Source organism: Ammodytes marinus (assembly GCF_949987685.1).
Source record: "Ammodytes marinus genome assembly, chromosome: 7".
NCBI classification, from domain to species: Eukaryota; Metazoa; Chordata; class Actinopteri; order Uranoscopiformes; family Ammodytidae; genus Ammodytes; species Ammodytes marinus.
This window is the reverse complement of record NC_137211.1, coordinates 29,995,371-30,007,870: the sequence shown is the minus strand read 5'-3', so window position 1 is coordinate 30,007,870 and position 12,500 is coordinate 29,995,371. Positions and strand designations below refer to the sequence as shown.

The following is a 12,500-nucleotide window of genomic DNA, read 5'->3' as shown; positions in this document are numbered from 1 at the left end:
TTTGTGTATTGTACTTCACCTTATATTGAAGCAATTGTCTCTAACATTTTGGGCAAAAATATGTTCCGTTATAAGCTCAGCATTTTGTTTAGAACGCTGGTTCCGTATGGGTGAAGTATTCCTTTAAAAGATTTCATAATATATGTATATACTGTATATAAAAATAAAACAAATCTTGTGTTTTTTCTTATTATCAATTACTAGGTCAGTTAGCAAGATATTTCCAAAAGAAAATCTATTCATAAATGGACAAAAATACCTTCTCTTCTGCTTGGTATATTCACACTGACCCTGTGATTCATTGTTGATGAATATGAAAAAATGTCACTCTAACCTTGTTGTTGAGTTATGTGAATAACCTCTCACGTCTTTGCCTAAACAATTTTCCTAACCACGCTCCATTGAGCCGTCACACCGAGCCGTGTGTTAAATGTGTGTGTCTTAATTAACATGCTGCTCTTCATTGGCCTTCAGCTAGCACACTTTAGTTCACAGAGCTCTGAAGGTTAAGGTTGAGTTAAATCCATTAAGTGTTTGAAAATGTCACAACTCACTGGGAAATGATTCACTTGTTCAAATCATGTGCTCAACATGACCACAGTGACCCCTCCACCACATGTCTGCAGAATGAAAAGCAGGATTGTCTCTCCATTCCCTCAAGAGTATTCACATGAACACCTGTGTGCGCAGGCGTCAGCACTTATTTACTGCAGGTGCTCCTGGTTTTGGGCAGTGTCATCTACATTCTCTCATGTGAATACTCTTGAGGGAAAAAAATTAAGAGACCACTCCAAATGTTCAGTGTCTCTTGTTTTACTCTTTAGAGGCATATGTTTGAGTAGAATGAACATTTTGATTTTATAATATAAACTACTGACAACATTTCTACCAAATTCACAATAAAAATATTTTCATTTGGAGCATTTTCAATAAGTAATGTAGAGATGAAGATTTAAGAAAAATCCAGACTGGTCTCTTAATTTCTTCCCGAGCTGTATACACAATATTACTAGGAAATACAGTAGAACTGAATGTGGGTGAATAGCTAAACATAAATTATGTATGACACGTGTAGTAAGAGATAAGAAACTTTTACCGTTAATGTTCATGCCCAAGGAGCTGTCAACAGTGAGTCCATCCCAGAGTTACACACTAACATTAAAGGTGGTATTAAGAATAGGACTGTTTCTCCAGGATGCCAGTGATTTGCGGACACTAAGCTTGTCCCTTTAAGCCCTTAATCCAGGAACATCAGTCACTGTGTAAACCTTTCTCATGTGCAGATTGTCCCAATTTAAAGCACATCCAAGCTCTGGTTAAATGTGTTGAAGTCACTGCCATATCACCATCAGTTTCTACATTTTACCTGTAGACCGCTTTTTCTGTGTCAAGTCAACTTTATTTATATAGCACATTTATAACAGCCGAGGCGGACCAAAGTGCTGTACAGTAAAATAAGTAAAATACATTACATCCAAAACATCATAAAGACACACACAAGCAAGAATTTAAATGAAATTAAAACGCTCTCAACTAGAGATAAAAGCAGAGGGAAAAAAGTGTTTTTTTAACAAGGACTAAGGGTGTATTCACACATGCCGTGTTTAGTTCAGTTGAAACGAACTCAGATGCACTTCCACCTTTGGTGCGCATCTTTCAGACAGGTGTGAATACAGTAATCGCACTCGGGGGCGGACCAAACAAACGCTCCGAGACCCGGCTGAAGAGGTGGTCTCGATGCGCTTCAAAACGCACTCTGCTGCAGTTCGTTTGTGGTGTGAATTTGGCCGGACTCGATCCGACCCAATTGCAGGAAGCATTGTGCCTTTTCTTTTTTAATAAATCGCTGTCAGCTTCACATTATAGGAAAGTGTTGTTGTCGCCGTTGTTGGGAAGATTAGTTGTGGTTTGACCGGGAGCCCCGAGCGAATATATTACATTTGATAGACAGGACGCGTAAACATGCTGATGTGTTCAGCGACCAGATGAAGGAGAGGGGAGCGTCTCCATCACACAGTGCCAACAGGTTCACGCTGAGCTTTGTATGAAGTGCGTGTTTTTATTTTGCATCCCATGTTACGGGACCGTCAATACTATCCCTGTGTCAGTTTGGAGCTGAGCCGCGCTGAACTCACACTCAGCTGACACACGGCTAAATCAGCTGTGTGTCAGCTTGAGCCTATTCCTCGCGAGCCGTGCGTCCAGCAGCAAAAATACAGTAAATATTATGTTTCACATCGTATAGGCTACAAGCCACACATTGACACAGGCCTACATATTATAACCATATGAAACAACAATAATTTTATGTTTTTTTATTTTATGTATAGGCTAGATGTAGGCCTATTTATTTATTTATTATTTTTAACCCCATATCGTATCAGTTATATATTTCGCAGTTTTTACTTCGTTTTTCCTGCTTCTCTCCACCCCAGAATGTCTGTCCAATGAATGAATGACCTCAGATCACATGTGGTTTTACTTCTTAATGCTGGTTCACTTGCAAAAGGGGCAATATGAAAGTGGACCACACCAAACAAAAAAAATCTAAACTCTATTTGGTCTGGACCAAAGCAAGTGAACTAACGGACTTTCCCAGTGTGAATACACCCTTAGACAGATCAGTTGTGGCAGCAGATCTTATTTCAAATGGCAATCTGTTCCACAGTGTGTGAATTGTGAGAAGAGGAAACAACTTTTATTGTATCAGTAAACACAATGTTAATGCTGTTGTCACTTTCATTCCTTACATTTTTTTGAGTTTTTAGAGATGTGTCTTTCAGTACGATCCGATTCAGATATCATGGGTTTTGGATATCGGCTGATACAGATACTGTCCAATATCATAATTATTACACATTCCTTTGTTGGTGGTGATGTTCTGTGTTGGGTTTGGAAGGCTTAAGCAACACAAAATAACTCTAATATAAAAGAGGAAAAAATTGACAAAAATGTAGAAAGGTTTATCTGACCTGCTTTGAACGGTGAGAATACAGAACATCAGAACTCAACGTTTTCGCATTGCTAAATTATTTGTGTGCTACATCACGTAGCTATGGTCTTCAAAAAAAAATTTTATTTCATAGTTCAAATAATTTAAAAAATACATTTAAAAACAGAATATCATGTCATTTTGGATGGGTACGTGGATCTGAGTTGACGGATATCCGATAAGTAGATTTTTCGCCATATCGGAGCCTGATACAGATACTGGATTGGATCGGTCCCATTCCAAATAGTTTCTGAAATCATGACACAGCTGAACATTTTTCTGGAAAAAATCAAAAGAGAAAGTTTCAGGAGTGCTTACCATGGAAAGCTTTCAGCTACTTGAACCAGAGTGCTGAGCTGTCAGAGGACACACAGACTGATTGACTCTGACTGGAACAGACTTTCAAAATCAGCGCACGGCTCCTGGAGTCAACCCTGGGCCGCTCTGCCACGCAGGCAGCACTCACTCTAAATAGATGTCTGTGTGTGTGTGTGTGTGTGTGTGTGTGTGTGTGTGTGTGTGTGTGTGTGTGTGTGTGTGTGTGTGTGTGTGTGTGTGTGTGTGTGTGTGTGTGTGTGTGTGTGTGTGTGTCTTTCTCTGTGTGTCTGTCTGAATATTCTGCCCGGTATACTTCCACTCAACTCTTCCCCCAACTCATGCCCCTTTTAAACTTGTCACCAATGTCCCTTTCACAGTCATTTCACCGTATATCTTTATGACATTTACTCCCCGCTAGCTACAGTCCAATAAACCCTCGAAAGTCCCCTGACAGTGCACCAGAGTAATTCAATATGATCGCTCTCAACAGAACCCGCCAAGTTCCAAGGTGGAACTGTTTGTTTATTTATTTTCATTTTCTTAAAAAAAAAGAAGAAATGTCATGTTGAATATCGTAACGATGTGACGTGTTAGCGGGGGCGGTGGAGTTTAGTCTGACAATAGCCAAAGAAAAAATAGAGCTGTCTGTTCCTATTTCTTCTGCTTGTGTGTGTGCGCATATGTTATGACATGCACTTGTTTCTAGTGTGTGTGTGTGTGTGTGTGTGTGTGTGTGTGTGTGTGTGTGGGCCTGTGTCCACGTGCACATCTAAGTCGTTGTGTGTGTGTTGTGCAGAGTGCGGCAAAGAAGGACACAGCTGTAGCACAACAATATTCCCCATGTAGAATGACCTACATACACGGGACCCCAATGGGTGTCCAGAGACACACAGTGTGTGTGTGTGTGTGTGTGTGTGTGTGTGTGTGTGTGTGTGTGTGTGTGTGTGTGCCCCCTCAAATGCTCAGCTGTGTGTTGGCAGCTGCGTGCCTCCCTTGAGTTTTTTAAGAAGAAACTTGTTTGTTGTTTTGGCCTTCAGCTTTTTAAGTCCTCCATCAGTCCTTCAGTCTGTCACAAGAATACAACTAGACGAATACATGTCTGGAAAATGTGTTAGCGACTCAAAGGTCACCTATTATGCAAAATGCACTTTGTCATATGTTTTTCTTATAGTTTTTTAACATTATATATTATATATATATATTATATATATATATTGCCGTAGTGACGAGTGGCTACCAAATTATGAGTTAACATCAACCCGCTCTATTTCGTTCCACTTCCACCTTTTTGAAAACATGTGTTCAAAACGCCAGTCAGATTTATCTCCCCTTATGACATCATAAGCTTGAGTTAGAAACTGTTTTCCTCCAATCGAACCTTTACTACAGTTTGCTATTTAAGGAGTACAATCTCATAATCTTATATGAGCCAGGCTAGTTGTCATACTATTGCCAATTTATTTATTTATTATTCTTTCGGACAATTCCACCAATACACAATTTCTCTTTCATATCTTCATACATCTTACTTTGTGTTGTCCGAAGGGTGACGGAAGAAGCCAAAGGCTTATCAGGTCCCGCCCCCATTTTCATCAGATTCGGATTTAGATACACAGTTATTGTTTCAGAAAATTATAACTGTGTATCTGTGTATCTAAATCCGAATCTGATGAACTACATTTCATTTGTAGTACTGACTACTACATTGATATTGATATTACAGGGTCTTTTATGTGAATTATTTTTGAATTACACTTTGATAATGTTAACATGAAAGTGCACTTTAAAGTGTTTTAAATTGCACAATCACACCTCATATCAATGTGTTATTTCCCCCCCCCCCCCTCTTGTCGTTAGTTTGATTTGATGGATGCTAGTGCTGAGTTTTGTTCTATCTCTCTGAGACACCACGCTTATGTAAATCTATTTTGTATGGGGAAAAAAAATACATGTGTTTGACTACCGATAATTACCCAGACTCCTCGGGAAGAGATTTAAATGTTGGTGATGACTTTGTTTGATTATGCACTAAAGATGTGCATAGAATGTGTGTGTGTGTGTGTGTGTGTGTGTGCGCGCGTGCGTGTGTGTGTTTGTTCTTTCTTGGTGTCGTGTGTATGTGGCTTTCATTCAGTCTGTGTATGAGATCTATTTAGTATGAATACAGGTTGAATGAGTGTCTCCCTCAGTTGCCACGTTGTCCCCATACAGTGTTCAGCTTCTGACCTAAATCAGCTTGTTAAAGGTGCCATTGATACATGAGGATATTAATGACAAACATCTATGCTAAGATCCAAATCTTGGGCCCTAATATCTGCAGCCAGTGGTAAGAAAGACAAAAACAAAGTGGATCATTAAAAGGACTGAGCATGTCAGCTTTTAAGATCTTTATAACTGAAAACCCTTGACATTTTCCCGCCTAAGGGCAGCTGCTGATTTGTCCGAGTGGTCGTCAATCTAGCCTGGCGAGTCCAGCAGTATCTCATTAACTTATTGATCGATTCATGTTGACGTCAACGACGACATAAACCAATCAGGGGGCTGCCTTCCACTGACAGACAGAAAGTGGGGAGGGTCCGGTCTGACTGGAGGCTAGATTGATGACTACATGAACCAATCAGGGGCTGCCTTCCACTAACAGACAGGGCCAGGCTCCCCAGAGGAGGATTGGAGAAAGTCCACACTGATCTGCGGGAGAGAAACAAATGTGAAGCTTACACAGACTAACTTACTTACTATCTGACTGTATAAATAAAGCACCCATTGTGTTCAAAACACTTTACATTGGTAACTTTTCCTATTCGTACATGTTACATTTCCTAAATATTTAAATTTTTTAGGTTTATTTACTTTGTTTTGTTTTCACAAAAAACACAATGTTCTTTTTCTTACTATTTTTATTTAGTTTCTCACACATGTTTAAACTAAAATAATCTCAACTAAAATGTTCTTTCTTCATAATTAAAAATCAATTCTATGTGTGTGTGTGTGTGTGTGTGTGTGTGTGTGTGTGTGTGTGTGTGTGTGTGTGTGTGTGTGTGTGTGTGTGTGTGTGTGTGTGTGTGTGTGTGTGTGTGTGTGTGTGTCCAGATCCGTGCTGGTGGCTTCGAGTACTCCCCCGGGACCCTTCACATCTACTCTGACAGCCTGCTGACGCTGCCTGCTATCATTGGCATTGGAGGGGGCGGCGGCCTGCTGCTATTGGTCATCATCGCTGTGCTCATAGCCTATAAGAGGAAGTCCAGAGACGCCGACCGCACCTTGAAACGTCTGCAGCTCCAGATGGACAACCTGGAGTCCAGAGTGGCCCTGGAATGTAAAGAAGGTAGACTACCCACACAGTCAGCATTTAAAAAAACAAATCAAATCTGATACTAGAATGTTATTTCCATTGGAAGAAGCACATTATTTCACTCTCAGTTCTTGTTCATTTTGAGCACTTTCAACATGATGGGGGGGGGTCTGTCCTAACCCTAACCCTAACCCTAACCCTCAGAACTATAAACACACCCCAGCAGAGAGTGCATGTTGGATTGTAAACACTGAGAGAAAATTCACATTATGTTTTTGCCTGTTTTGTTTCATCTTAATTTGATGTCCTACAGCGTTGGGGCAATGTGTGACCGTTTTATGCAATGTTCCGATAATGTGCTCCCTCCTGGCTGTAGTTGCATATCGTCACTGTCGAGCTGAAAACCTTGTATTATCAAAATGGGAATTTTGTTCAGGAAAAAAAGAACACTGTATTTATAAAAAAAAAATGAACCCTGTGTCGTCAAATCATGAGCTCTTTTTAATTTATTTCCGTTCGTTAAAACTTTATAAAACTCACACACAGAAGTGAAATGTGACCAATAGCACTGACTTATGGAGGAGAGAAATAGAGAGATACGAGGTTTCCGCCAGACAGCGAGGTTATTTTTAAGACCAAGCACAAAGGCCCCCTGTGTTCTCCTCAATGAGAACCCAGACAGTATCTGTGTCAATTGATAAAAATAAAATTCAAAAAAAGGCACTCCAGCAAGTCAAGCATGGCCTTATTCCTGCTCCATGAAGCCAGCCCGCCCCTCCTGCTGTACGCTCAGCTGGCCTACAGAGACCAGGCAGTGTGTGTGGGCGGAGGAACAGATGAAGTGGGCGTGTGTGTGTGAATGATCGCAAAAGCAGATCTGTGTGTGTGTGTGTGTGTGTGTGTGTGTGTGTGTGTGTGTGTGTGTGTGTGTGTGTGTGTGTGTGTGTGTGTGTGTGTGTGTGTGTGTGTGTGTGTGTGTGTGTGTGTGTGTGTGTGTGTGTGTGTGTGTGTGTGTGTGTGTGTGTGTGTGTGTGTGTGTGTGTGTGGGGCGGAAGAGACAGGGGACGTTTGGTCCAGCGATCCGTGATAAATGCACTGAACACTATCGTCCAACTACAATATTAGCAGTCACGGATAATTTGTCACAATTTAGAAATGATAACTGCTGACTGTCAAATGTAACTTTTCTAGTTTGGTGGCGGTAATAGAAATGTTCTTGAACTACTATGACTGTATCAAAGCACACAGGATGAGGCCAAAGGAAAGCCAAAGCACAGTTTGCACATTAATTTAAGCACATCCACTACTGTGGCATTTTTGCACTCTGTACTTATATATATTCGTGTCTACTTAAAGCTGGGGTGGAGTAGCCTGGCGCTACCAGACCATCGTATTTAATTTCATTTGTACAGAAGGTCTGGAAGTGCTGTAATTGGCAAACGTTCACTCACTTCGAGGCGGGTGTCTGTTGAAGTTTAAAACTATTGGATCTGCTCAGTGCCACTCTGGATTAGCCAACCAATCGCATAACGTTTGGTCGTGAGCCGGCTTCTGACGGTGCGTTCAGGGAACTCGGAGATTTCCGACTTCACTACATATTGTAGTCTATGGATCTACCGGTACCTGGCAACGGTACCTTGTTAGAGCCTAACGTTTAGTTATTTGGATGAGAAAGGTTGTAGGCGTCCATACTTTCCCGAGCAGATGCACTGGAACACAGATAGGTCGGAACTCGGAACTACCAAGTCGGAAATTTCCGAGTTCCGAGCGTAAGGGAACGCAGCATTCAACTGAAACTGGAGCGCGACTTCGACCTGTCGTTTTCAGCCACTTCCTCTGTTCGCTGATTGGATACTCAGAAGTCTGTTCGGAAAAATCTCACTAATACGCCCCATCACCAGACTGAAGGGAAAATGAAATTTGGGCGGAAGTAGGTAGGCGGGCGGAGCCATGCTAGGGGTGGAGGATTTGGGGAGACAATGGCAGTTGGGATAGAGATTCGAATCCAAATACCTCAACCGCTCCACTTGTTCTCTTTGGTCCCTCCCCTATGGTCCCTCCCTGACACGCTCTACACCAACAAAGTCATGCCAAAGTGAATGGACAGTCCCAACAGCCAATAAGAACAGAGAATCGGAGCCTCGCTCTGATTGGTCTAAGTGTACAGCTCATGTTAATTTTGACCAATCAGAAATCACATACCCCAGCGTTAAGTCAGAAAACACAAAGGATTTTCCCAGGATTTTTTATTTATTTTTTATTAGCTTGTGGTTTTTATTATACTTGCTCTCAGTCAGGTCATTGTATGGTGATGTCATTGCAACATAATTTATACGATTTTGAGATTATTATTTCTTTGCTTCCATAACAAAGTTTTCTTTCATACTAGAAAGTATACATCCAAGGTCCAACATGTAGATTCATGTGTTTTTTTTTACAAAACCTTATGTATTTGCATCTGCATAGTTATCCAATTCAAACCATCTTTAACGGCCATTATCTCAAAATCACTTTTATTCAATACTCAACTTCTAAAGCACCTACATCAACTTAACTTTTCATAATCATTCTTGGCATTATTATTCTGAAGGTTTTAACAGAATCAATTTGTTAGTATGTTGATAAGTGTCAGAGAAAAAAGGCTGTATCCAAACTCTGTCATACATGACAGGAAAGAGAATTTAATTGAATATATTTTTTAATCTGCTCTTTGGATATAGTGGCTGGCGAATTCGGCATGTTTTTGTCTGTTTTTTACACAATGCTTGAGGTATCTTTATGGGTTATTCCAACAGACGTGCCATATAAGACATCATTTTGCCATTCCGGATTTCATATTACTCCTTTTAAGGAAAACAACTTACGATAGAGCGATAAAAGATGGATAAAAGATTAGCTGAGCGTCTAGGAGACAGTCCCTGCGTTCCGAATCACATACTTTCTTCTATTTAGTATGGTAGAAAAAAGATTTAGTATGTCCCGATTCTTGTGGCCAGATTTAGGATGGTTAGAAGTACCCGGATGTCTACTACAACCGGCCAAGATTTTTAGTGTTGAAAACAGCATCCTATTTGAGCGATTCTGACCCATAATCCAGTGCGCAGGTGAAGTGACGCCACATCGACGGAGCCTCTATATGAAAATAACCGGGGATGCGACGGATATAAAAGCAAGAGGCAATATTGTATTGTAGGTTGCCTACTGACAACTGGCCGGGGACTACAGCTGGAAATTAGCCAAATAGGCTAAAGCTGCTCCTTCTCAAAGGGGACTGTCCACGAAACTATAAACAAATAAACTAAACTAAACTAAACTAAGATCAAGGCGCGATATTATGATAATAAATAAGTATAAGTATGTCCTAATTGTAACATACTGCATCCTAACTATATTATTTTTATCGTCAGAAGTAGTATGTAGAATAGAAAAAAGAAAGAGTATGCGATTCGGAACGCAGGGTAAGTCTGTGTATGTGAGCGCTTCTCCCTTACTCCCCTGTGCCCTTTGCTATCATTCTGCTTGTTTTTCTCTTCTCTCTGACATTTACCTGCTGATCTTCAGCTCTGCTTTATTCTAGTCCTAATCACTCCTGTCCTCCGTTCTCTCAAGTTCCCTCTTTCTTTCTTTTCTTTCTTTCTTTCTTTCCTTCTCTGCTTCCTCCCCCTATCTTCCTGTGAACAGAGCAGTCCAATATAACAGCTGGGAGAAATCATGCATGAAAACTCACCCGTCGCTCTTTTTAATAATTATCCACTCATGCAATTAATTGACTTTCCCTTCCAGGAACTTTGTTGTTTGTCTGTCTTCTGTTTTTTTTGGCTCTTATTTGTTCAACTACCATTTTTTTTTTATTTTGTTGTTTTTAATCTTTTTTGATTGAAGATGTATTTGTCGGAGCTGAGACAACAAGGAATAACTCAGTTCTCTTTCAATAAAATGTGGATTTGTTATCTTGTGATGAAGGCGCTGTTTGCAGTGCTCTTTGCGGTCTCATTTCACACAGTTACATCGAAATGTTGAGCTGTTATTAAAGTCTTCCCAGACTATGTTTTTTTTTAAAATAGCAGAAACATATCTTATAGAGCTCTGTAATTAGACCCGCTGATTGAAAAGAGTAGTCGTTATAAAGGTTGCGCCAGCTATTTTGGAGATTCTTGTTGTCAAAATAACTTTTTGTCAAAAAATCCAGCCTTAATACACAGCCTAGGCTCTGTACACTGGTATGTCAACAAATGGTATGTTAACAAAAGGGGCCCACCGTAGCTAGCAACATGCCTGTTTATAGGGCCTATAGGCGGTGTCAAAATCACTTTTTGTGCACTAAAAAAAGGCCTTGGTTGTGTACTAAAACCTTCCCAAGCGCACACACAGTTTGAACAGGTAGCGGGAGCAAAAAAATATTATTCACTGATTTTGACAAAAATGTATTTAGACAACAAGCATCCTCCAGAACCGCTTACGCCAGCTTTACCTGCTGGTGCCTTTAGAAAAAGACATCATAGTTAATAATATGACTATTTGGTCAAAGATCCATTGCGCTATAACACAGGAAAATGAAAGTGCACATTTCAACATGATTAATCATCCTCCCCTCACCCACTCTTGTCTGTTTGCTCATTTATTTGGTAGCTTTTGCTGAACTGCAGACTGACATCCATGAGCTGACCCAGGAGTTGGATGGAGCGGGGATTCCCTTCCTGGACTACCGGACCTACGCCATGCGGGTTCTGTTCCCGGGGATAGAGGACCATCCTGTGCTCAAGGAGATGGAGGTACGGGTCAGTACACAAGCAACCCAGCTCTGAGAACTGATACAAAACGCACCATATTGATCAATTTCAGTACCACCGAGAACTAAGCTTTAGGCAGGAATAACCTTGCATCAGAGCGTAGGTGTTGTTTATTGGCAAGGACTTTGCCATAGTATACACATCACGATACATGGCTCACGATATGATATGGTAAATGGACTGCGCTTTTTAGCCGATTTTCTCAGCCCCAAATCGCTTTACATTCATTACCAAATTCACCCATTCATACACACAGTCATACACCGATGGCAGTAGCTGCCATGCAAGGCGCCCTCTGAACCATCGGGAGCAATGTGGGGTTCAGTGTCTTACCCAGGGACACTTTGACATGTGGCGGGTAGGCGGGGGATCGAACCTCCGGAGGACAATCTCCCTACCCACTGCGCCACTGCCGCCCCACACGCCATGCCCATATGTCACGATGCATTGGGATACGATGCATGTTGCAATACATTATGATATTCCACATAGTTCGATGAAAATGTAAAAACAGAGGTCACATCACATTATATTGACGATAAAGCGCAAACTTTAATTCAAATTCAAAACCCAGCGATTCGAGGCAACTAGCCATACTGCAACATCTACATGAGCGGAGGTTGTAGTTCACAAGCTGTTTAAATCCCACATTTCCCCCCCTCTAGAATATCTATAATGGAGCTTATGATGCGATACAGATATCACAAAATTAAATATCAGGATATATTGCTGTATCAATATTTCAGCACAGCCCTAATCAGTGGTAGTTCCCCCTCAGCAAGATGTTACATTCATTGAAGTATTTCTGAAAGTATGTTTGAAAGTTGAATATAATGGCCTGTTAAGTGGCCTTCTGGCTTTACTGCTTACATCCCTTTGTAGCCATTATCCTATGACAGGTTTCATCAAAGGCAGGAGCTCCAGATGTGTTTCACCTTAAAGCCATCACGTAGCCTACATTTTTGACATACTTTGTGTTAATGTATTCATCTAGTCGCAGTAAATGCAAATGGCATTTCAAAAGAGCCGTAGTACCATCATTAGTTTTGTTCCCATGAGACGGATCCCTCCATATATTCTCTTGATGTAGGGAAGTGAGTCAGAGTTT

General features: G+C 40.9%; 1 protein-coding gene across 1 annotated transcript in view; it reads left to right on the top strand.

Moving 5' to 3' along the window:
• LOC307253425 (plexin-A1-like) overlaps positions 1–12,500 on the top strand; it is a gene marked incomplete at its 5' end in the record, with an annotated part of 248,245 nt that overhangs the window by 204,919 nt on the left and 30,826 nt on the right. The window contains 2 exons of the mRNA XM_080031459.1: positions 6,401–6,635; positions 11,232–11,380. Coding sequence (XP_079887585.1) covers positions 6,401–6,635; positions 11,232–11,380 — 384 coding nt within the window. The remainder of the gene's footprint in view (positions 1–6,400; positions 6,636–11,231; positions 11,381–12,500) is intronic.